Genomic DNA, 27588 nt, shown 5'->3' with positions numbered 1-27588 from the left:
GGGGTTTGTGTGGGGCATGCATGGGGAAGGGGATTCCTAGAAGACGGGGAAACGGAATAGTAGGCAGCCAGAATGAATAAGAGCTTTTGTGTGCTCTGGGACATACGGCATTGTTGTTTTCCCTTATTCTCCACTCTTTCTCCCTTTCTTTTCCTTACCCTCTGCTGCCTGCTTGACAGTAGGAAACCCTTGTCAGTATTCTCCTGGTGCAGGAATTGATGTGACCCTAGGTGCTTTCTGGAGAATGTAGCAGCTTTGTATTTCTAACATGATAACTTTCAATTCCAGTTAATGTGATTAGATGCTGCCAGAATCACTTATAAGAAGCTCTGAATGGGTTAGTAACTGGACAAAACATGTTGGTGGGTGGGAACAAAGCCAATATGGTCTTCTATGTGGTTTATAACACCACATTTGAATAAGTACAAAAACATAAATGTAAAACCCAATTGTGTAATTCAGATTAATCAAATTTAATGTCAGATTTTCCTCTTTACAGTTAGACAGCAAATAGTTAATCCAAGGAACAAGAATCTTAGAGTTCTGATTAATAATATTTAGTAGAAGGAAGGTTAAGGTTCCAATGCAAGAATTCTATTTAGTGTCCTCCTTTATCAAATAAGACAATGATATATAAACAATTTAGGACAGCAAAATTCTTGTCCATTTTCTCCTACTTTTTCAAAGTAGAGAGCTGGAAGCTTGCCTCTTTTCTGAAGGTGAGACAGTCTGCATTTGTTCCCTGTTTTGAAAACTGTAAGTCCTTTTATTAGTATAATAACTCTCACATTTTACTGGGCAAAGGAAGCAGTTTTTCTCCTCATGCTGAAAGCTGAGTAAATACCCATAATAAGGATCCATGGATACTGTCACAAAAGAATCACCTTCCCTGGTAACTATCCACCCTATATCTAAAGTTACAGAAGGTCTAACACAAACGTCCATGTGAGATAGTTATTATAAGTGATTGATGATTGATTATGTGTCATCAAGTTGGTGTTGACTCTAAGTAATCATACAGATAGATTTTCTCCAGGAGGATCTGTCCCCAACCTACTCCTTCAGGTCTTCCAGCAGTATACCCATTGCTGCAATAATCCACCTTGATACTGGTCATCATCTTCTTTGCTTTCTTTCCACCTAGACTTCTTGGCAGAGCTAGGTCTTCACATAATTTGTCCATAAATGTCATCATTTGAGCCTGGTAATTTGTGCCTTGAGTGAGAATTCTGGGTTGATTTGTTTGATGATCCATTACTTTGCTTTCTTAACTATCCATGGTATTCTCAGGAGTCTTCTCCAATACCCGAGTTAAAAAGCATCAATATTCTTTCTACCCTGCTTCTTCAAAGTCCAACTTTTCACTTCTATAGAGTGCCACAGGGAAAACCACTGCCTGCATGATTCTGATATTTGCGGGTATAGACACTTCAGAGTATCTGAATATCTTTTCCAAGGCCTTCAGTGCCACTCTACCAAGTGCTAATCTGCAGTGTATGTTTTGACTGCTGGTTCTTCTACTCTTTGTATTTGATCCTAAAAGGCAGAAGCTATCCATCATTTCAATATGAGAAAATACATTGATATTTCAATGTATTAGCAACTTTATCGGATTCTTCCTGCTGCTCATGTTGCTACAATTGTGTTATTGGCACAGTAGCATTCTGGAAAAAGAATTACAGTTGCTGAATATTAAATATACAAGTGAGAAGTCTTTCTCTATAGTTGCATTGGCTTGCTGTATATCATACATGCTACTGCTTCTGAGATTAACTGTGGAGGTCTTAAGGAGGACTTTTCTGAGATGTAGCTAGAAAGATGCCATTCAGATTACATAGACATAGTTATCATAGTGCCAAACTGAAATGCCAACTTCCAAACAATTATTTATGCTACTTTTATGAAATGATAAAAACTTTTAATAAGGGGATGGATAGCAGAAGAAAAGGGAAAATGGCACTATTGCCAAAGTAACCAGACAGGTGCATCTTTGTCTCAATCTAGTTATGCACAGTTTATTAATTAGAACAGTATTGGGATGAAGATGTTCAACTGGCATAATATGTCCATAGAAGCAAATGCAGTTTAGACAGATGGTACTCACATCTGGATATATACCTGCATCACTATCCATTTTCCACAACTATACGTAGATCAGTGTGAGAGAATATCTCCATGCACATGAGAGGTGCATAATTTGATGTTTCACATTACACCGTAAGACACTATATGAATTACAGTAAAAGTCTTACTAGTGGATTGTTTGGGCAGGGAAGTTGTCTTCTGTCTCTTTCTCTCTTTTCCCATTATAATGAGAGCAACAGGAAGGATTTATTTGACTTTGATGATATCAGGTAAAAGCTTTTCATAGGTTACCTGGCTCTGGAATTCATTGTGCTTACTTTAAGATACTACCAGTTGAATCAGCCAGGGTAGAGTATCTTGGTATGTTGAAAAAAAAAGTGTTCCAAGCAGTATGAAGGGAAGAACAACTGCTGTGACAAGAAATGGGAAAACATATATATGAGAATTTGTCTAAAACTTTTTCTGTGCCTTTTTCTGATGGATAGCTTGTAGCAGACAAAATGAAGCTTTTAAATTAGTGAGAGTTGTTGGTTTATCACTCTCAAAATGCCAAATTTCATCTTGCATGTTATAAATTGTGACGTGCTGCTTTCAAAGCTCTCAAATTCTCAAATTCTATCCTTCTGACTTGTGTGTGTTGACAAGGCTCCAGTGATTACTGACCACTTTGGGGAGTACACAGTAAAAATTATTCAACTCAGGATTTTACTCTGCTGAAATAAAAAAAGAACTAATGTAACTGTTGGCTTATGGTTGAAATCTAATTTCAATTTTCCTTATTTTATTCACGAAGGCATTTAATGTACTCCAAATGTCTATTCACATGAAAGCCCCTTTGGCAATATGATAAGAGTATCTTATTTTCTTCTAGATTGTATTATTTATAATGACTTCATTAGTCAGAAACTGAACGTGCACACATGGGTCAGCACAAGCTATTTGGCTGCATTTGCTCTTGCAAATGTTTATGTTCCCAGGATCCTTTGAACCTTCTAGGAACAGCTCTGTATCCTTATTACAGTCTGACAATTAAAGGGCTGTTTTCATACCAAAAAGTAGTCACCCAAAAATAGCCATGAAAGACATAAGATACTGTGAAAATTCCAACACTCTAAAATGGTCAACTCTTCTTCATTTGGTTCAATCAGTGTCAAGTCAAGGTCTGTTTTCAAGTTTAATGTTGCTGGAATAACTGGCAAATTGGCACTGTGACAACATTTTGGAACTAGGCAATGCTAAGGAAAAGATCATTAATGCATTATGAGGCCATTTCATCATACCCAGTTGTGTTATTTAGCAGAGAAGTCTGTGAATAAATATGCTGAGGTTATAATGTACTGCGAAAAAAATGGAGAAGAGAGTACCAGGACAGATTTTTTAAAAACATCTTAACCAAAAAAAAACCCTGACTAATGGATAAATGTTTTGTAGGAAGAAATACGTTTTACATTTTCTGGTCTGTAACTTGCATTATTCTTAAATAATTTGCCAGTGTAAATTTATAATGTTATTAAGAAATATGAAATCCAACTCCCCACTACAAGGCAATTCTATAATCTAGGATACACCAAGCTACTCAGATCAGTTTGTAATGAGAAAGTACTTTCAAACTAGAGTAGATGCAAAAACCAGTAATTCGGAGGGTTGAATGAAAAGTAATGTCTCCAATGTTACAAGTCACCAACAGATGGTAGTACTGATATGCTAGAAGCTGATGTGTTCTTTAGCATCTGTTCTTGTACTTTAGTTGGCAGAAATTGGAAGAAAAGCTTGTGTTGCTGTCATTCATGAAATAGATGCCTATAGTGAGTATTTATCAGTGCAGCTTAAGCAATGCACCATGACTAATTTTGATTGCTGAAAGACTCCCTCCAATTGAAATTCTCTGCCAGATGCAGGTTGTTTATGGAGATGATTGTGGATGTGAGTACTGTGTGTCACTGGAGCAATAAATATAAATATGGTGAACCAGGAAGAGCTGATTTGTGTGATCGAGAATGGGAGGATGACCTATGACAGCAACCAACAAGTTTCACATGAGAAACGTTGATGAACTGATTGAGGACAATCAGCAGATCACTAAAATGGTAGTTGCTGCCCAGCTTGGCATCTCACACGAACATATGGGTCACGTTATTGATGTTCTTCAATACTAGAAGATTTGTGCAAGATGAATGCCTCACATGTTTACAGCAAAGATGAAACTTCAAGAGTTGAAAATTACCAGCAATTGTTGTCACTCTGCAAGAATGAAGGTCAGGAATCTTTGCAACATTAGGACAGCCAACAAAACATGGACTCATCATTATTATCCAGAAACAAAGCATCAGTTCATGGAATATCATCACCTGTGGAAAAAGATTTCAAAACCAGGCTACAGCATGAAAACTCATGGTTACAGTTTTTTTGAGACACAAATGGTGTTATTCACATGGATTTCCTTGAAATTGGCACTACTATCAACTTACAACACTATTGCAACACTCAAAACTTTGTAACAATTAAGTAAAGTTTGGAAGCTTAAGAAGGAATTTTTGCTGCAAGGTGACAATGCTAAACTTTATACCTAATAAACCACCCATCAGGCAACTGAGAAAATCTTACCCCATCCACCATACAGTTGAGACTTGGCACCATATGACTTCTACCGTTTCCCCAAAATTGAAAGAGTACTTTCATGGGCATCTATTTGACTGAAATGAAGAGGTAGGGAAGAATGTCGGGAACTGGTTGAAAAGACAAAGCATAGAGTTCCTTTATGATGCCTTTAAGAAGCTTGTCCCTCTTTGGCAGAAGTATATAGAAATCACCTTGGTGGTGATTATATGGAGAAGTAAATACAGATAATAAAAGAGCTCATTTCAAAGATTATTCTTCTGTTTCATTTATTAAAATATCCTATTTAAACTAAGTTATGGAGGTGGAGGTATTACTCTTCATTCAACCCTCACAGAAAGCTTCCACAAGAGAAAGATTTGAACCTTATATTGATTTACAAGCAATTACTAGAGAGATAATATGAAAGCACTATAACTAATAAAGCAGATGTAATAATAATACAGGACACAGATAATTATTTAGGTTAATGAAGGATATTGATATTAGTATTAATGGCTTCACATCAGCAACCCTGCAAATACAAAATTCTACTTTAGTTTCTTTATCAGCCTTGTTGGGAAATGATAATGTACTGTCACAGTCATGGAACTTACAGCAATAATTCCCAAGAAATAAATGATTTTTGGTCTTCGAGGCTTTATGCCAACGGACATTTTATCAAAACTTAATTGTAGAGTTACATCATTTCTTTGTTGGTTTGATGTAAATACTATAAAGTTGATCATCTAATTTGCATTTGTAGGCATCCTGTCAAAACAATAAAATGGGAGACCCATAAACATACAAACTCAATTTTCCCTCTTGGCTGTCTTTTTAAATTCATTGATGTCACTTCCTTCCTAAGTTAGCAAGTGAATTTTTCTTTAATTCTTAGTCCCAGCTGTCTATGTTGTCAACACAAAGTTATTAAAATTCCTTTAAAGTGAATAAAAATAGCCTAAAAACAAATGTACTGGGAAGCAGGAAAGCATCAGTATTCAAAGTCCACAAACCTTTGAGCAAAATAGAGTTGATCCAAGTAGAGATTGAAAACATTGGTCTTTCCTAGCATCTTGTACATCATTAAAGGTTGTTTAAAATACATTTGCCTTAATCTTTTATTACCCCCAAAAAGAGAGTGCCTTATCTGGTAAAAAGAAGTAGCCTCAAGATGCGAATTTTCACAATGATGTACTCAGTGAACTCTATTGCCTACTGAAAGTCTGCCTAAATAATGTTTAATTTTCTTTCTTAAAGCAAAAAAAAAAAAGGTAACATATCTGCAAAACAAAATACTGCACTATTATGCAGGAAGTAATTACCATAAAGAAGCAATCCTCTGTCATAGCCTAAAGCAATAAGTAATCTTGATTTTGTTTTATTTTTTAGGAAGATTATTATTTTAGGAGATCATTAGGCAAGTTACTTTCCTACTTGCACCAGTGGACTACTTTTTATCCCATTCCATCAACTTACTTGATTTTGAACACAGATATTTTATTTTATTGTATTTACTTTTATAGAAGCTCAAGATGACTAGGTAGTTCTTCCTCATTTATCTTCTGGATGGTATGGTAGATGGTGACTGTCTCCACTTAGTTTTGTGCCTGAGTGGAGAATGCAGACTTGGACCTTTCTGATTCTAATGTGACATTCTAACCTCTACAGTACAACACACTGGTTGACATTCCCTCTTCCACAGAAATGGCTATAAACTTTGCCCCACTACTGAGTTACAGTGTTATTCACCCTTGTTTGAGTCAGTAGAAAATTAGACTGGCATGAAATTTGCTGTCCCCATTGTCAATCCCTATACTGCTTCTATTCCCAACAATTGCCCCATCACCTGGCCTTTCTTCAGGGTACCAATGAAAAAGCCTAACAGATGTTATATACCTTAAGGTTGCCCTTGAGTAGTAGCAGAATGAGGAGTAAGATCCTACTTTAACACTGGTACAGCTAAGAATGATTTAAGCCTACATCATTGCATTCGGTGAACACCATGTTGTTGGAACAGAGCAGAAAAAAGATGTTGCCAGGGCATGGTTGGTTCATTGTTGGGTGCAAATAGTAACAGAACCTCTATGGTACTTCTTACTGAACCAGTTGGTTCCTTTATCTTGACCTCTAGTGTCTACGGGGTGTTACCTCTCCAGGTTTTCAATATAGTTAAGACCTGGCTATGCCACCTCGCTTGGGGCGAGAGGGGGGATAGTCGATCATGGGGGTGGTTGGTTCCATGATGTCCTGGAAAATTTTATTAAGACCATCTTGGATTTTTTATTTTATATTTCATATTTATTTATATTTATATTTTATAATGAACCTTTTATTCTTTTATTCATTTGTAAACAGCCCAGAGTTGTCACAACATGAGATGGGCGGTGAAGAAATTAAATAAATAAATAAATAAATAAAGTGATTTCCCAGGAATTAAGCTGGAATATTCTGATGAAGAGCATATGCACTGCATACAAATTAAAAAAAAAATGTTTCTTGATTTGTTCTGGCTGTTGCTGATGCAAAATGCTTCTAGGAAACCCTGGGAAAGCTGGTGAGCACTTATAGATGGAGCCTTTGTTATTCTGACCAGTTGTTCCACTATGTATTTAGCAAAGCAGAAATGGATTGTCTTTTGTTCTACAGCCATGAATACACAGCAAAATAAAGATCTCTCTCCTGATAAGCATAAATGTATTCAGATTAAAAATATTAAAAACCTAAAAGAATCTTTATGAGGAGATGTTAGTAGCATAAGAACTGATTAGAATATGCCCTAGTTCAACTAGTCAGTTCATTTAGATCTGCAAGCTTCTGAAAACATCTTATATTTTTAAAGATATAACTCATATGAATTTTTTGATAGAATTTCCTCATGAAACAAAGGAAGCCAAAGTCTTTATTAAGTACACTGTTCTGTAGCTTATATGAATCAAAAAGTAATTAATTTGTCATCATGCAGAAAAAAGTTGCAGTTCTGCGAAGAGGATGGCAAATCTTCAACATTCAGTGTTTGAACAAATCAAAAACAAGAATATTTGTTTGATGATTTAAAACTGCCAGTTTGATAGTTTGCCTCACATAGTTCCACAGCTGTCCCTCGAGCTCCACAAACTATGACACTGTCAAGCTGCGAAGGGACTGTCTTCCACATATGCTTGGTCCAGAATTTCTGATAGATGGAGTTTGACTAAAAATTCCCACAAACAGTATGAAAACTTTTCAACAGTGAAGATAACATTATGAACATGAAAAGTGAAGAATATCCCCTTTTGTTTTCTTAATTTTGTTTTCCTTTATATCCTTTTAAATTGTACAACTGTTAGGAAGGGATTGGGAACAATTCTGGCCTCTTACTATCTTCATTTTCTAAGTGAACCTGCTCGATTTTCCTTGTTATTTTGGAAGTATAAGATGATTTTGTAGAGGTACAAACCTTTTAGTTATGGATCATAATTATTAAATTAGGTAGTGTAGATTACCTCCAATGGTCAATCATTCATTCATTATTTTATTTTAAAAAAAAGTCATATTCTTTTTTGTAATATTTAATTGTGTGTAGGATTTGAGACTTACACAATTAAACCATAAATATGATTATTATAGAAGAACTGTTCTCCCAGTTAACCCCTTAGTGAGGCAGATCTGTAGAATTATGGCATGGAGATGTTCCTGGAATCCATTTTGGATCATGCACGCTGGGAGTAAATTGACCAAGAAACTGGGTATTTTAGGCATGGTGAGATTGCAAAAGGTTCTGTATATTGGACTATCCACTACTAAAATGAAGTAGAATGATTAAAATTAAGTTATGTATGGCATGTAGTAATTCATGTGTGAAGAATTAATCCACTATGTTATAAAATCCATGTCCATGCTAATATTTCTCACAATGCTTCAATTGATATTTTAGCAATCTTCCCTAGCCTAGTGCCTCCAGATGTTTTGGCACTATGACTCTCAAAATTCCCACTGACTATGATGGTTAACAAATCTTGTAGTGATGATCCCAACACTCCTAAAGGCATTATTTTTTTTCATTGACCTTGCTTTGAAGCCTGTGGGGTCACTTTCTCTAAAATAAAAACTTTTTTCTTTCTTTCAGGGTCTCAAGAAAAAATACAACAGCAGATAATTAATCAGGTATTTCAACCATTTTTACATATCTTTCAGTTGCACAGTGAAAATCTATAAATTCTGCATTATTTATATGGGAAGAAATACACAAGAATCTGCAGCCAGATAGTTATGATTTATCTTACAAACAAATACACAAATGAAGACCTCTAGGCAATCAAACAGGCTGGAGAGCAGGTAGCAGAAATCCAGCAAAGTTGATCAAGGACAAGCTAGCACACATCATCATCATGCCTATTGTTATGTAGCAAAAGCACCCATTTATTGCTAATAGTTGTACAGCACAGCTATGTGTTTTGGGGGCTACTAACCATGGATGATGCTGTGACTCCAAGACACTTTAGGGATAAAATGTTAGCTGAGATGTACATCTACTGGAGGTACTCCTGGAGCCACAGCTGTGGATGGAGATATAAATGGACTTTCCTGCCAGGAGTGCCTTTTTTTTTTAAGCTCTGGCTGCTTTACTAGATACAGCCAGGAATAACTTAGCCACAGAAATCCATGCAATGGATAGATTATTGCAATGTGCTACATAATAGGGCTATCTTTGAAGTCTAGTCCTGGAAGCTACAGCTAGTGTGAAATGTCCCAGCTAGTTATCGAGAGGTAACCAACTGTGAAGATAGTAACCTGTTCTGAAGGAACCACTGTTTGCTACTGAACCAAATTCAAGACGATCTTTATGACATACAAAACCTACGGCATATGGCTTAGGACCTAAAGGCGCATATAAGTCCCTAATACTGAGAGTGCTGCATCTGTCAGTGGCCCCTTATGTCATGATACAAGACAAAATTCTTGATACAGATGGCTCGTTGTGTGCTTCTCTCCCTGTTCCAGTGCAGCTTGTACCAGTACATTTAAGAAGCTGGACCAGCTTAAGATGTAACTGTTCAGCCAAACCTTTAGTTAAGCCATTGTTGCTCTACTTTCTAAGCTAGTCAAATATTCTCACGCATCTTAGATTTTAAGCTGTTTATGGTTATAAGCATGCTGGTTTTTTTAAAAAAAGTTTTTATTTATTTATTTATTTATTTATTATTCAAATTTAATTACCGCCCATCTCCCCCCAAAGAGGGACTCTGGGCGGTTTACAATAAAATCAAACGACGACCATAAACGTTAAAATCTCATAAAAATCAAACACATTACAATTATAAAATACAATCAATGAATATAAAATCCAAGAGGCTATAAAATTCCAAGCTGGTGGGAGGGACTCTAGGGTGCGAGCCACCCCCAAGAGTGGTTACCCACTTTCCCACCCCAGGCGAGACAGCAGAACCAGGTCTTCAGGGCCTTCTGGAAGGTCAGGAGTGAAGGGGCCTGCCTCACCTCCGGGGGCAAGATGTTCCAAAGGGCGGGGGCCACTGCAGAGAAGGTCCACTTCCTGGACCCCGCCAGATGAAATTCTCTTACAGGCGGGGTCCGTAGCATGCCCTCTTTGGATGATCAGGTGGGGCGGGCCAATGGCTTAGGACCTAAAGGCGCATCTAGTCCCTAATACTGAGAGTGCTGCATCTGTCAGTGGCCTCTTATGTCATGATACAAGACAAAATTCTTGATACAGATGGCTCGTTGTGTGCTTCTCTCCCTGTTCCAGTGCAGCTTGTACCAGTACATTTAAGAAGCTGGACCAGCTTAAGATGTAACTGTTCAGCCAAACCTTTAGTTAAGCCATTGTTGCTCTACTTTCTAAGCTAGTCAAATATTCTCACGTATCTTAGATTTTAAGCTGTTTATGGTTATAAGCATGCTGGTTTTTTTAAAGTTTTTATTGAATTATTTATGTTTTTGTTGGTTTTACTTGTTATAAATAAATATAATTGTTCTTACTTTGGGGATCTGTATTTTAAATTTTAAAATCAAGTTTAAAGAACTATTTTAAAAAATTAAATCCTTTTAAGGTGACTTAAATGACCCTTCAAACTCATATGAGCTCCCTCTGAAATGTGAGATTTTTTAAAAGAAAAATCTAGATTATAAATAATAATGCAAATGATAGTACACTTTTCAGAACTAATTATTTTTAACACAAGTAAGGGACTGGAATTAATGAAACTTAGAAAATGGCAGAGCAGATACAATTTTTATGTGATATGAGAAATGTTATAGTATGTTATATGTTATTGGTTTTCACTGGAAGTGTCATTGAAACATTTAATAAAAGTAGTGGGTTCTCAGAATGATCCTTTTTTCTCTCTCTATAAAGGAACAAAGGGAGGGAAGGAGGGAGGAATACTGAAAACATTACAGATAAATATTACTCCCCTTAGTTGTAGGCTGAATAAAAGATTATATTTTTAGAAATTTAAAATTGTTGTGTGTTTCTGATTTTAATCCTTTAGTCAGTTCTTTTTCCCCTTAAAAACCATACTCTCAATACTTACATTTGTCTTGCTGCATAATATGTAGTATGTATGAAAGCCATGCTTGCTTAAATTTGGTTAGACCTGTTATGAATATATGCTGTTAATTTTGCCATTACTGCTTATTCTCCAAGTTTGTTTTTCCAGCAATGTGTAGATACATCAACCATAGCATGTTCCAGCTTTCACCAAGTAGTGCTTGGTGTGCCTTTGGTCTGTTCATGGATCCTGAATGGACTATATCTGCATATGTAGTTGCACTTTCTTACTGTAGTTACCTCTGATAAGAAAAGCATTTGAAGGAGAGATAAGCAATGAGATTGTTGGACTTAATTATTTTTCTTGTAAGGTTCCATGCTTTTACCAAGCTTTGTCTTACAATATGTCCTTTTAATTTTTTGTCCTCTTTCTTATCCCTGTACCATAAGCATCTATGAAGCCCATAGCTCCTTCCAATGTTGACACTCTACTGTTTGGGGATTGTATCCATTCTGTTAGCCATGACAAACAGCTTGCTCTGTTTATTCTTCCTCATAGATTCATAGGTATTTTCAGCCATCTATTAATATCACCATTAATTTGTGCTATGCAATTTTAAAGATTCAGATCTATCAGCAAATATATTTCCCTGGGGATAATTATCCTCAAATATTTAAAGCATCTCATTTTTATATTTCCATAAAAACCTGATTACCTATTGGCAAAACATTAAATTTGTTCCAATTTATGGTTTATCCAGAAAACTTTCAGCCTCAACAACATTAGATAAAAAACTTTGGTAATCATTAAGAAGGCCCAGAATATCATTAATATATCTAAAGGTGTTGAAATTGGAAGAAAATGTTATCTCACCCCCCTCTCCCCTTTTGTTAGAAATGTCCTTTGAAACGAAGCAATACAAAGGAAAATATTTTTCATACTTGATCACTTTTCCCCCCTCTTTGGAAGGTCAGGCTGTACACTTACATAATTTTCCTCTGTTTTAACAGGATTTCAGAAGCTATTCTACAAAGGAATCTGAAAAGCCAACAAAAAATTGGATTGTAGGAAGATATTTCCACAAAGAGAATAAAACTTTGATTGAGAGTGAAGATTTTAAGGAGCCTAATCTTTTTTTAGGAACAGAAGATTCTTTGACCACTGATTTTTCTGAAGACCCACAGAAGGTTCTTAAACAGCTCCAAGAAGTGAACTTATCATCCACCATGCGTCCTTTAAGTAAGTTCTTTGTTAGGGAGAATCACTGGAAAACTACTGATGAGATACAAGAGAGGCGGAGATTTTTTCTTCATGATTTCTGCAAAAAACATGTTAACGGAAGCAGAACCCAGACTCCTCTTGTGCACATGGTCTCTAGAATATATGTAGAAGATAAATACAAACTCTTGTATTGTGAAGTTCCTAAAGCAGGCTGTTCCAACTGGAAAAGGACTCTGATGGTACTCGGTGGCCTCGCAAAATCCGCTACTAATATTTCCCATGATGCTGTACATTACGGAGATCATCTGAAGAAACTAGATAGTTACAACTTAAAAGAGATACATAGGCGTTTAAAAACATATACCAAAATTATATTTGTACGTGATCCAATGGAAAGATTAGTGTCTGCTTTTCGGGATAAGTTTGAACATCCAAACAGTTATTACCATCCTGTATTTGGGAAGGCAATTATTAAGAAATACAGACTCAGTGCAGATAGAGAAGCATTGATAACTGGCTCAGGAGTGAAATTTAAAGAGTTTATACAATATCTATTAGATCCCCATCGGCCATTAGTTATGGATACTCATTGGGAGCGGATCAACAGACTTTGTTATCCTTGCACTATCAATTATAATTTCATTGGCAAATTTGAAACTCTGGAAGAAGATGCCAATTATTTTTTGAGACTAATAGATGCTCCAGATGAGCTGTTATTTCCTCATTTCAAAGACAGACACTCCACTGACAAAAGAACAAATGAAGAAGTTGTAAGGCAGTACTTGGCAGAAATTCCTGCCACAGAAAGGCAGAAGGTTTACAACTTTTATTATCTGGATTATTTAATGTTTAATTATACTGTACCATATGTGGAATCCTAACCTTATATAATGCATAATCAGTTTTACCTATAACTTGTGAGAAAAAATACAATTTCTTAAATGGAGATGTTTTTGATCTGCTAAAATTTTCATAAACTTAAGTGCCTAGCATTTAGGAAACAGCATATTGCACAGTGTTGTCTGGGAGAAATTTAATTTCATACTAGAAAATTATAGAATATAATGCAATATATCTAACACAAATGGTATTAAAACAAGTGTATTTTACTGTATTTATTCCATTGCTGCAGATGCATTTTTCTACATTCTAGGGAACAGCAGTTAAAAGCTGGATTTATAAATCTGAGAGTCTTTTATTATCAATCAAATAAGGAAATATTAGAGAAGAGTGAATATGTGTGTTCTCAGAAAAACATATGCAATGGTTCTACATTAGCTTATCTGCCTGAAAACCCCATTTCTGTTTGGGCAAATAGTTCTCAGAAATAATATATACTGCACATTCCAATTTCCCTAAAACTATTAATATTTATAGGGATGCGGTGGCGCTGCGGGTTAAACCGCTGAGCTGTCGATCGGAAGGTCGGCGGTTTGAAACCGCGCGGCGGGGTGAGCTCCCGTTGCTCGTCCCAGCTTCTGCACACCAAGCAGTTCGAAAACATGCAAATGTGAGTAGATTAATTGGTACCGCTTCGGCGGGAAGGTAACGGCGTTCCATGAGTCATACTGGCCACATGACCCGGAAGTGTCCTATGGACAACGCCGGCTCCAAGGCTTTGAAACGGAGATGAGCACCGCCCCCTAGAGTCGGACACGACTGGACTTTACGTCAAGGGAAACCTTTACCTTTACTATTAATATTTTGGGTATTTTTTTATTGTGGTCATTGACCAGAATTGCAACAAAAACACATTGAAAATACAAAAGTAAAAACAAAGCAAGATAAAATGTTTTCTAAAACTATTTTCAGAAAGTAAAATACCTAGTTTCTTGTTTAACAAACAATTCCCCATTGTATACATCACATAGTAATTTTGACAGCAATTTGAATACACCTTTAACACCTATTTGTTTAGTATCTAAATTCTTCACACTTTCTATTGTATACATCCTTTGCTTGACATCAGCTACTCCAAATATAAATTGTTTTATGTTATTACTTACTAACATCCATTCCATTATCTGCACATTTCTTTGGCATCCTTGTGTTTATTGCTGCAAGACCAGATAATTTTGCTTCAGTTTGTTTAGTACTCATTTTAAGCATTTTTAGCTGTTGTTAAATTAATATTTCATACTAAAGTGTCCTGTATTTCTTTGAGGGGAGAAAGTTATCAATTTCTTAGCACTATTTCTAACTTAAGAAATCAATTATTCACTTAAACTCCAAGATCAGTATCCCAAAGCCTATTTTCACACATACTGCAACTTGTATTTAATGTTATGTCTTAATAACACAATTTTCATTTCTTCGAAACTATTGAATTCTGTAGAAAAAAAGAACATTACTGTTGAGCAAACAAAACAATTCTCCTTTCACTGCAGGAGCCCATTCTACTAAGAGTTGTTCCTTGTCCAGTATAAGCAAAACCCTTGACAAATTTCCTTTAATTTAATATGAATAAAAACAATGGTTTGTGGGATCTTATCTGGCTACCAAGCTAATCATTAATCAAGTTAGGAATAGAGGAATGGGTTGTGTCCATACAACATGCTGAAACACAAACTAGCTAACCACATTTCAGTTTAGTGTGTTGTATAAATCCCTCATGTGGTCAGTGGTCAGTATCTTGTGTGAATCTAGAAAATAAGTTTCATTGATAAAGCTTTGTTAAATTAATTATGGGCAAGTGTAGTTTATGAATAGCAAACAACTTAATTATGGACAGTCCAGGATTCAAGCAATTGTAAACAACAGCCAAAGTCTGGTTTCAAAAGTGAGTCCAAGCTTAAATCAAGTACAGCAAGGCCAGGTATTAACTAGTAGCATAATAGGCTTCAGCGCTATTGGTTGAAAATTCAGACCCACATTCTGCACGTTTCTTCAAAGAGGCTTACATTAAGCTATTTAAAATCAACCCTGCTAGTGAGTAGGTCCTTTGGGACTGTAGGCAGTATCCTGCCTACTATCATGTCACATGAGATTTCAAACCTACTCATTGTTCTTTTAGCTGATTACATGAGCTGGAAGAAGAGTGAACACATTTTTATTGCAAGCAGAGATTTCTGACAGAAGCTGAGAGCTGATGTGCTGCCAGGAGGAAGGAGAAAGTTGGCTAGACTTAAAAAAGAGGCGGTTTAGTAGAAGAGAAGAAAGATGGCTGGAAAACCTTGGAATGAAGTAGCAGTTTAAACAGATGAAAGCAAACACAAGAGTTGCTAAAGTGATCCAAAAGGGACTCTGAGACTCCTGAAAATGGGCTGAAGAGATCAACCATCATCTGTGTCCCAAGATCATGTTTGGTGGAAACGTTCACAAGAAGGATCTTTGGGATGCTCTGTTGCATCAGTTCACATGAAGCCCTCATGAAAAGGTGGTAGCAACTCTGAAAAGATTTGAATAACTTAACAATACAACCTTGTGAATGAAACAGAGAAGGAGAATTTGTCCCATATCCTGCTAATACCCAGAGAATTTTGCAACTGCTGGAGGAGGCAGAGAGGCCATATACCTATGCTTTTACAGGGCAGGTAGCTAATGTGCTTGTGAAGCAAAGTACAGTCAAGCCAAAAGCTGAGCTTTTGCCAGTGGGGGAGAAAGAGGAGAATGAATCTTCTGAGGGGGAAAACAATTTTACCATTGCAGGTATGGGAAGTAATAATAATGTATTAGATTTTTAAGGCCACCAAATCAGAAGACTCAAGGCATAGTACAGGGTTAAACCATCCTGAAAATACGCAATCAAATACAGATATAATAGTACCCTTGATACATACACCAAACAAGAAAGTTCCAGACACCCATCATCAACTAAGCAGGATGACAACTCACCCAGCCTCTGGCCTGTTTGAAAAGCAACATTTGCAATGCTTTTCTAAAGAACAGCGAAACTGGTGCCAAATGGGCTTTGGGTAGCAGCAACAGAAGAGGCCAGAGATGGACAGCAGCCAGTCCTGGTGCTAAATTTAAGGTTGCTAAACCTCTTCCCAGAGCAGTTGAGGGAGGGGACCATATCCAACCATTTTTAGAAGAAGGAGATGGTGATTGGATAAAATTGTTCTGGAGAAATATCAGAAAATGCCCTGACAACATCAACAATTGCCAGCAAAGCGTAATCAATAGAAACAGATATAAATGCCTTAGATCAATACTGTTTGGAATCCCTTAAAAAGGAATCTGCATTGTTGAAAGAAATGCTTCTCTACTTATTTACTCTCAAATAAAAAGGAAAAAATTCACAAGAAGGATCTTTGTATGCTATATGTTGGATCATTTCCCATAAAGTCTCAAACCTTTATCACACCTTTATTCTTAACTAATTTTTGTTACAAAGAGGCCTGTACTGCATTCTGACTGCACTCAAGCATGTCTATCCTATCAATGGTTTCTTCTCCATCTGAATCTGGCTTGGGAACCTCAGATCCCAAGCTTCATCCCAAGTTTCTGTTTCCAAGGCAAGCCCACAGGGATTCACCACTATTTGCTAATGAATCCTGCAGAGGATGCATGACATCATAATAACGAATAATATTGCTATGCTATTAGTTTAGTATGCTATTTTTAAAACTAGCCAATTTAACTAGTCAAAGCTATATTAACAACCCATTTAAAGTGCAGGGGGCAGGGGATTCAAAAAAGGAGAATGATGTTGCCTCCTAAATGTGATTGGCAAGCTAAATGAGAAAAAAAATGCTGAATACAAATTTTAGACCACACCTCAGTGTCTATGATTGTAGCCTTAAGTAAAACTTAAAGTAAAACCTAAAGTAAAGCCTTAAGTAAAACCTAAAAACCAAAGCCTTCTCTGTGTAGAATTTACAGACTTTGTTTTGTAAGGTTTTGTCTGCTTTTCAGTGAATCTGCCAAAGGGTCCTTTCAATACATTGTAGGCCTATAGATTTACTTATTTTACAACATGTACAACCCGCTCCAGTCTAAACAGACTCTGGTCAAGGTACAACAAAATCAGGACAAAAGTAAGACATTAAAGATCACATAGGGATAATAAAAATAATCAGTAAAAATCTAACATATCATAGTGTTATTCAATTAATCTAACCTAAGGGCCAAATGCCGACTGGAACAATACTGCTTTGACTACCTTTTGAAATGCCTGTAGAGGGAGGCTGTCTGTACCTCCAAGGAGAGAGGTCCCATAACGGGGGGCTAGCATATCACCCAGCCCATGCCTCATGAACCTTCTATGAAGGTGAGATCTGCAGTGGGCCCTTTCTAGATGACCAGACCAGAAGAGCAGATTTGACTTGAGCAATGTATCTCTGTGCCATGAAGAGCTTTAAAGGTAATAATCAATAGTTTGAATTGATTCTGCAAGCCTACTGGGAACTAATGAGATGACTTCAAAGTAGCTGTTATTCCCACCAGGTCTGTGCATTCATCCACTGTCATATTGTGAATGGACATGGTCTTATTCCATACAGATACGGTGTTTACCAACAGCAGCTGGAGATCAAGGCATCCAAAATTTGGACACCTAGGCCCAGATCATTTAGAGAGGCAACCTGTGAGTTTCTCTTTTCCTGGAATGGCCTACCCAATGTCCCCTGCCATAGCTCCCCCTGCCCATCACATTCACCCATTCATTCATATTACTTGCCCACCCTATTTCTCTAATCTTCTCTATTTAATCCCCTCCCTGATACCCAACAATACTCCATTTCCTGAGAGCTTCTTAGCCTCTTAGACTCTAGATTATTAGCTATGTTCTATCTTAAGAGGCTTCCTTCCACCCCTATGGGGCAAGGAATCTTCTTCAGCTTTCTCCATCTCTCAGCAAGGGGGAATGATGGAACTGTTCTTTTTCTGACCAGGTAGTACTCTTCGTCAAGCCTACCTAATGTTCTGGGGTCCAAAGGCTAATCTCTGGAACCATCAGTCCTCAACAGCTGCCAACAACTGTTCTCCAAACAGCAGCTGGGTTTTCTGCAGCAGCAATTCACCACAGTTCCTGGAGCCACTCAGTTCTCACTCTGTTGTGGTTGGCATCTTCCATCATTGACTGATTTGCTCAGTCCAACTGCAATGAAGTCTTTCTTACCTGCATAAAATGCAGCCAAGAGTACAACTGCAGCCTCTGCTTCTCATTCTGGTCACATTTCCTGATTTTGAAGCCAGCATCAGCTTTCAGTAGTGAATACTAATGTAGTGAAAAACTGGAACAGCTCTGAATGAGATATTACATAATTTTATTCATTTATTTTATAATTTGGGGGATTGATGAAAGGTAATAATTTAAAATGGTCTTCATGCCTAATAATTTTACAGGGTGTATAGAAAATTAAATAAAGGTTACTTGTAGTATTCACTTCAGATAATAGTGGCTGCTTCTCTTGGATGCTTAAAATGTATTTATTTCCAGAATGTCAAATTAATGTAATCTAAATATAATCCTAAATCCTAAAGCAATACTTATTCTAATGATGCCCATATTCTCTCCATAAAAGAAATTTGTTAGGGCTTCAAGAGTTAAGGAAAAAACAATGGAGGCCACAACTTTTTCTTTCTGCCTGAAGCACCTTTTTCTCTCTTTGTTTTCTCTGTGTTGAGATTTTTGGAGCATCAGATCTCTCTTGCAAGAAATCTAAACTGATCCCTTGCATTGAAAGCATGAAATTAACCTTAGAATCTCATGGGCCTCAAAGGCTGCAAGTTGTCCATCTTTACCACAGTGACTTACACTCCTATAAGAACATACTGTACAATTTTGTGACATAGCAACAGTTTTTAGAAATAAGAAGAAATTATGTTTAATATTTCTTAGCTTAAATTTGCAGTTCCTGAAATATTTCAGATGTCTTACCTTACTTATCTAGAACATGAAAGCTAACTAGGATATTGGTGAGGTTGATTACATGAGAATTGATATTTGCACATGCTGCCACCCTATATTGCTTTCTTATGAATACTGGCATGCACGGCATGGGCTCAGCTTCTGTAGCATACACAGGGGTCCCATATCATCAAAAAGCAGTTGCAAAGATGTTATACTTACCATTACTTTCCTCTTGCATTTGCTTTGGAGGATATGATACAATCAGAGCATAGATTTGGCATTATAAATGAGCATGTAGGATCAACCTCTGAATTCCTGGATTCTTGAAATGAAACCTGGGCATAGTTTTAAAAAATCCATAATGGTGATGTCTCTAAAACACAATGTCTATATTTTGAATTTATTTATTTATTCACATTTATATAGCTCCTCGTCTCACTAAAAGTGACTCTGGGTGGCATACAACAATATTCAAGATATCCAGTTCTCCCTCTGAACATGCTACCAAGAATTCTTGAATCAAGTCCAGTTCTTCTAAGTTTCTAACAAATATTAGCCATAATGAAGTTATAAATATTTTGAGTTGCTATATGTTCTTGTGTCTTTGTCATGAAAAGAGTTGATTATGATAATCTGTCTCTGCCCAAAAGTCAAAAGAATTATTACAAAAACTTGACTGTTGAGACAATTGCATTCTGGTTTTACTACCTTTGTTGTTTATTCCTTTAGTCGCTTCCGACTCTTCGTGACTTCATGGACCAGCCCACGCCAGAGCTTCCTGTCAGTCGTCAACACCCCCAGCTCCCCCAGGGATGGGTCCGTCACCTCTAGAATATCATCCGTCCACCTTGCCCTTGGTCGGCCCCTCTTCCTTTTGCCCTCCACTCTCCCTAGCATCAGCATCTTCTCCAGGGTGTCCTGTCTTCTCATTATGTGGCCAAAGGATTTCAGTTTTGCCTTTAATATCATTCCCTCAAGTGAGCAGTCTGGCTTTATTTCACTGATGTTACATTAATGCTGCTGTTCCTTTTCCTGGCTGTATTTGTCAACACAAGGTACTTCCTTACACGCACCTTGATGCTCATTCTTCCTATCTTTGAGTAAGCAGAATGCTACTCCAACATAATTCACAGAGGAGAGGCCTCACAGCTGTGCTTTACTGTGCCTGAGCAACAAGACTGAGGAATAATGCTGTCATCTCTAATGTGAGACCATTTTAGGGCAGCAATGGATGGATTCCCCTGCTTCGTTTTCCTACCACAAATCTCCATATTGTGTGTCAGGATAGAGTTGAGGGAGTCAGGGGACTCCCACCCATTTCATACCATACCTTTCCTGTGTACCACCAGCTAGTCCACTTGGATTTTTAAATTTTAATTTTCATTAATGTTTCTACCATAGGACTATTGAGCTTGGGAGATCAATACACTGATTGCAAAAAAAAAAAAAAAGTACAAGCCAAGAATCCAGTTTCTCTTGCAACCCAAGCCAAAATGCACCAAGTGGGAATTATCTTGTGAGAAAACAGGAGAGTAATGTTGGTCTTCCAAGAGATCATAGACCCATTTTTAAAAAATGAACCCATTAGTTGGACAAAATAAGAACTTCAGAAGAAGCTTTAGCCTTCTTTGAAGCTGTGTGAATCTTTTACTCAATACCCAACATTCATGTTCACCAGCAACTATGAACATAAGCCAAGGGTACTCTCTGCCTGAAGAAAATTCAGCATTCTTCTCTGAAATATGAATAAATCTGAGGCTTACCACAGGACAGGGTTGAAATGTTTATAGCAAAGCTAGATTGCTTCCTGCTCCTGTCCTGTGAAGAAGTAGGTTTTATTTAGGTCAGTTCAGAAGAATAAAAGTTGGCACTGATTTCATGGCAATAAATGCATTTCACAAAACATCGTGTTCTGGAATGGCTTTCTTTTTATGTTGTTCCCCTATTTAAATTCCCTTTTTGTAATTCCTCTTTGTTCATTTCCTCTTCTTTCAAATTTCTTCTCTGCTCCCCACATTCTTGGCAGCAAGTTTAAGTGGACCAATTTCCAGCTCAGGGGAATGCAGATCTGAATAACAATGATTTGGGATGAAGATGGAATGAGATTCCATCAAGTGTTTGTCACTTACTCTTTGAAAACTGTTTTATTCTTTGAAATTCTACCAGACTACGTATTCTAGCTGCACTGGCTTATTAAAATTTAGCCAAATAATTTTTATTTTATAAAAATTAATTTTATAAAAGTAGTTCCACCCTCTGCACCTATTTGTATTTTATCAAATAAATAATTTTGGAAGTATGTAACTGAATTGTCCAAATCACTTCACTTTTTAAATATGGCAGTGTTTCCCCAACTGGTTTCACAATAAGAGGAAGACAAAATTTATATCATGTTTATGTCATTTTCAAATAATGAAAGAGCATTTGATTGAATTTGGATAAAGATGAGTTTCTCCTAAAAATTTCAATGAATTCCATTATGGATAATTTTTAAGTGTATTTACATATTGCAGAATCCCTTGGGGAAATAAAAATCTGGAACATGGTGGGTGCAGCATCATGATCAAAGCTGTACCTCCTTATGTGCAACATCACTGCATGTACAAAAGGACCAGGCCTTTAGCAACAAGACCACACCCACCATCTTGCAGACTCTCACTCTGTGGATGCTGCTGTGCAGAAAGCAATTTAAATAGGAATGTAATGCTCTTTATATGTTCTGTAATCATATGAAGTAAAAAAAATACACATCCCTCTTTAAGAAGCTTTCAAACAGTTACATAAATGAGAACTGATGACTTCCTATGAAAGCAAACCTCCTCAGTTCTCATTCATGTAACTCTTGAAAAGCTTGTTAAAAGGAATGCATTGGCTTCAAGCTTCGTGTGCCAGATCCTCATAATATTCAAGTATTTGTGTGCATACAATTTCATTCTTGCAGACAAAAGACATGTGCCAGACAACAATTGTTTATGCAAACCCAACACACTGTCGTGCAAAATGGAAAAATAATTGTTAATACTATTAACCATCTCCAGAAAAAATGTTCAGGATTGTTAGTTGAGAAAAACACTTCACAATTATATAAAACACAGCAAACCAGTGATTAGACCAGACTATTTTAAGGACCAGATAGCTATTTCAAGTCTATTTAGCCATGAAGAAGATGGATGGGTTGATTTTTTTTAGTCAGAAATGGCTACTAGCCACTGTCCTTCTTGTGTACTAAAGACCACAGAAGTTCAATGGGTTTATAAAGCCCATGTTAGGCTTAGGCTTTTTTAAAAAAAATGCATTTCAGCATAAACAAATACTGAATAACTTGGGAACTGCCAAGTCAGTCAAATTTAAGAAAAGAAACATCTCTACAAAATAATTCCCATGCAAATGTTTTAACATTGGGAGTTACGTGCAGAAGCCTAGTACAAAGCAGTCACCTCTATTCACTTTCAGTTCTGTTTTTCTTCCCAAAGAATTTATATTGCCAAAGAAAGCAAGATATTCCAGGGTAAGTTCACTTTATATTATCCATTTTCTTTCTGCCAAAATTGTTTTGCTGGCTGAGTTATGTTGGTATGCTGAATGAGGGTAGCTGGGCATCTGTCATGCAGAATCAGCAGTTCATACTTGGACATTCTATTCTGTTCACATTTATTAGATGTTAAATAAATTTATTGGCTTGGAAAGAAACAATGGAGGGACCTCACAGAAAACTATTTTGCTATAGTTAGTGGTAGTGAAAAATCCAGGTGATCTCATCCTCTGATGAGGATGTCAGTGTTTTCAGTTTCACTCACTACTACTTACAGTATTAGGAAAAGCAAAAGCAAATTAAAAAATAGGAATGTTTTTCACACTTCAATATTAAAGGCATCTGAAATAAAACATGGACAGGCTTTGAGCCAAGCTTTCCCAGTCATTTGGACTCTTAACTCTTACCTTCCATAGTCAACTGGCTTGAAATGGTGGTCTAACACATTTGGAATGACTGAAATGAGTCATGTTTTCATTTTCTTAGTGTTTTTTTCATTTCCTGACCTTCTACATAATGATGCCCGGGGGGAGTCAAAAGTCAAGGTGGCAGTTGAAGCCCTGCCCCCCTTTTACGTGCATCATAAAATTAAACAGACCTCCTTAGCCTGTTGTTCTATTATAGTTTCATTAGATTCCTTTATTCTTTTAATGATTTTTAAGTACTTCCTAAGAGAAATGAGGCCAAGTGAATATTGCCAGAAAAACTTTAAATGCCAGTGAAAAATATTTGAGGCTCCTAAGTCACCCACTGTTCCCCAGTCTTGTGTATTTGTCACATTGTTTTTTTATAATAGTCAAAACGACCTCCAATTAATAAAAACAAACAAACCAGAGGTCCTAGTAAAGAAAAGTCCAGAAATCTTCAAGTGTTTTGCAATTTTGGCAAATAAAAGTTGGGTTTACATAGCACCCTAAGCCTCTGTTTGCTAAAATATAGTTTCTTGAATAAGCCACAGTTTCTGGGTTCCCACATGGCACAAAAGTAAAAACAAACCAACTACCAAATAATATGTGTAAAACCAGTCAGTATCTCTTTTTAACAGAAGATGCCTTCCACACAACAGTCCTTCCTCTTAGCACTACTGTTTTGTGCCAAGACTTAATATTTTCAATAGATGAATGTTATCATCCATAAGGGACGCGGTGGCGCTGCGGGTTAAACCGCTGAGCTGTCGATTGGAAGGTCGGCGGTTCAAAACCGCGCAGCGGGGTGGGCTCCCGTTGTTAATCCCAGCTCCTGCTCACCTAGCAGTTCGAAAACATGCAAATGTGAGTAGATCAATAGGTACCGCTTCGGCGGGAAGGTAACGGCGTTCCGAGTCGTCATGCTGGCCACATGACCCGGAAGTGTCTATGACAACGCCGGCTCCAAGGCTTAGAAACGGAGATGAGCACCGCCCCCTAGAGTCGGACACGACTGGACTTTACGTCAAGGGAAACCTTTACCTTTACCTATCATCCATAACTCCATAGAAGCTGTGGGGAAGTTTACACAATTGGAGTGGATGAAGGGCCTTTCTTGCTTCCCAGTGTAGCACTAGAGCCCCCTTCCCATGCTTTTCCTGCTGGATGAGGAAGTCACAGAGCGAGAGGTACAGAGAAACCTCTGAGAACAGGGCCTCTGCAAGCTCTTCACTACTTCTTCTACAGCAGATCCATGAGCTCCAGCACTTTTATGACCCTACCCAGTGTTTGGTCAGTAAAAGCTGCTACACACAAGATGGGGGGCGGTGGGGGCTACAGGGAACATCATAGTGGGAAGAAGGACTTTTGGCCCCATGCACTGAATTTAGGATTTTTTTTCCTTTTTCTTTTATAATTTCAGAGACAAATTTTCCCACTCAAGCTAACTAGGGTAATATTGCTTTGTTTTGTTTTCATACTAACCTGTACAGTACAGATGATTTGGGGCATGCCTATTCCCACTGAGTTAGCAAGTAAGAACTTTTTAGGTAACCACAGCTGAAGTAATCAAATCTCACTAGGTCACTGACAGGAAACTTTATATTCTATAGAACATTTATTATTCATAATATTTTCAAGTTGAATTGGTATAATCATAGGTTCCTGGTAATTCCCTTGTCAAAACAGGGGTATGCCTGTGTCTGATACGTGTGTGTGTGTGTGTGTGTGCGTGTGCGCGCGTAGACAGTGTCTCAGAGACAGAGAAAGACAGAGAAAGAAACATACATATAGATTTGTTTTTGTGCCTACTCCTTTCAATTCCCACTTCCAGCTTTAAAAGTTTCACAACTGGAGGCTTATGGATAATTGCTTCAATGATGCGTGTAGCTGAAAAGAATTTAATTTTGGATTTAATGGTAATAAAAACTCAACACTGGCAGTGAAATAACAAATCTGCAGCTTCAGCTGGAGACGAACTATACATGGTGAATGACTGGCATGTGAAATCCAATGTTTCTCATCCTTTTAGTACAGGTTTTCTTCAGACAACATTCTTGCATCACCAGGGGTTTGAGCAAGAAACTTCCTTACAATGTGAGGGACTGAAAGCATTATCATAACATTTTACTATAGGTAATCCTTTGTATCATGCTTTCATAACAGACTCATCCCAGTCTTCCCAAGTGGGAGTTTTCCAACTGTATTGTCCTACAATGCCCATCACTTCAAGCCACATACACAAATAAACTCACTCAACTTTCTCCTAACAATTGAGTTCTTCCCCCAGTAACAATAGCAACAGTAACAACAACACCAATGGAGTTTGACTGCAGAATAAGAATCTCATTTTTTGAAGAAGAATACAGGACTGAAGGGAGCTTTAGCCATAACTTCCAAAGTAATGACCCCTTTTGTCTAGGAGCAATGCCCCCCCCTCAAAAATTAGCCTTAAAAAAGCCCCCATTGATCTAAATGCATGCTTTTTTAAAAGACTGGTTGTAGTTTAGGGGCATCTGAAAAGTGTCACATCGCTGAGAATTAGATGTTGCTACCCCATTTGAAAATGTCCAACTGAACATAGCAATTAGATTTTAGAATATCATCCCAAGTCATTAAATAACATTTGCCTTTTCTAAACTTAGGTACCAATAAATTGAATAATCTCTGTTCAACACAGAGATCTCTTTGAAGGCCAGCTTGCATTTTAAGTCCTTAGGACATGGGACTTCTTAGAAAAGTTCCCTAAGACTTCCCTAAAAATATGGGTCAACTGAGTAAAATGGGAAACAGGGTTTGGTTTGCTTGCTGCTCTATAGGACTATCTGACAAGAATTTAAGTACAAATGCAGGTTTCCACTCATGCATATTGAGGAGATCTCTGCGGGTTAAACCGCTGAGCTGCCGATCGGAAGGTCGGCGGTTCGAAACCGCGCGGCGGGGTGAGCTCCTGTTGCTAGTCCCAGCTCCTGCTCACCTAGCAGTTCGAAAACATGCAAATGTGAATAGATCAATAGGTACCGCTTCGGCGGGAAGGTAACGGCGTTCCGAGTCGTCATGCTGGCCACATGACCCGGAAGTGTCTATGACAACGCCGGCTCCAAGGCTTAGAAACGGAGATGAGCACCGCCCCCTAGAGTCGGACACAACTGGACTTTACGTCAAGGGAAACCTTTACCTTTACCTTTACCTAGTTCCCAATGCCTTCCTTTTAAAAAGTTAAGAATCTATATACTTGTGAGCATTTGGATAGGCCTGCTACAGTGAACAAGAGCCAGCATGGCTTTGTCATAAATTAATCATGCTAGACCAACCTTATTCCCTTTTTTGATAGAACTACTGGCTCAATAGATCAGGGGAATGCTGCAGACACAGTGCACCTGGACCTCAGCAAAGCTTTTGAAAAAGTTTCACATGATATTATATTTAACAAAACCATAAAACATGAACTAGATGGATTGAATTGGCTGAATCACCTGATTGAAAGAGTTAATTATGAAGCCATTAGTGGACAGCTAGAACCACTGAATGGAGCAGAGCTTAATACAGTGAAAGATGCACACAGAAAAAGAATATTATCTTAAATAGCAATAATGAGCACATTAGAGAAATATAGGTTAGTGATCTTACACACTTAGCCCACCCAAGCATAAAGAATTACAGACTTAGACAAAGTAGGTTCAAAAGTAAATAAAAAGTCTTACTGATTTATTTGGTCCAGTTACATCCATTTAATAGAAAAATGATGATTCTTTTCCTAAACTGAATTGACCTTCAGCCCTCATTGCTGCTGAAGGCTGCATGGAGAAAGGGAGAACCTCCTGAATTCTAGGCCCACCGCATGGCTCAGGAGAGATGAAAGGAGCTGCAGCCACATGCTCCCTTCCCAGATGGTGAAGAAGAAGGAAGTGAGGAATGTGGGAGGGGCAACAAACAGCTTCCTCCAGAAGCACATAGAGAATTTGCATCCTAGAGCAAACTCATCCACATGCTAATCAGGCATGCTGATTTGCTGGGACCTCCAACAAATTAATGGTTTCACTTCACTGAGAGGAAAGGATTGAGTAAGTTCCACAGAGTTCTGTCCTGAGCTCTGTACTCTTCAACATTTTAATCAATGACTTGGATGAGAGAGTGGAGGGGATGCTTATCAAGTCTGCTGATCATACAAAGCTTGAAGAAGTGGTTAACATTTTAGAAGACAAGATTCAAAAAGATCTAGGCAGGCTGGAGCAGTAGGCTGCAATGAGTAGGATGGAATTTACAGGACAAAATGTAGAGTTCTGCATCTGGAGAGGAAAAAGGAAAGGCATTAGTATAGCAGTGCATGTGAGAAGGAGTTGTGACCATATGTTAAATATGGAACAGCTGATAAAAAGGAACCCATTGCCCAGTGTTCATCAACCAGAAATGCCCTAGCTGATCCAGCACTGAGTAGCAGGTTGAGTTACATGACCTCTCATG

General features: G+C 37.5%; 1 protein-coding gene across 1 annotated transcript in view; it reads left to right on the top strand.

Moving 5' to 3' along the window:
• CHST9 (carbohydrate sulfotransferase 9) overlaps positions 1 to 13692 on the top strand; it is a 67858-nt gene extending 54166 nt beyond the window's left edge. The window contains exon 2 of the mRNA XM_063299958.1: positions 12182 to 13692. Coding sequence (XP_063156028.1) covers positions 12182 to 13273 — 1092 coding nt within the window. The 3' untranslated portion in view covers positions 13274 to 13692. The remainder of the gene's footprint in view (positions 1 to 12181) is intronic.
• The last annotated feature ends 13896 nt before the right edge of the window (positions 13693 to 27588 follow it).

Source organism: Candoia aspera, chromosome 3 (assembly GCF_035149785.1).
Source record: "Candoia aspera isolate rCanAsp1 chromosome 3, rCanAsp1.hap2, whole genome shotgun sequence".
NCBI classification, from domain to species: domain Eukaryota; kingdom Metazoa; phylum Chordata; class Lepidosauria; order Squamata; family Boidae; genus Candoia; species Candoia aspera.
This window is presented reverse-complemented; position numbering and strand designations above follow the sequence as displayed.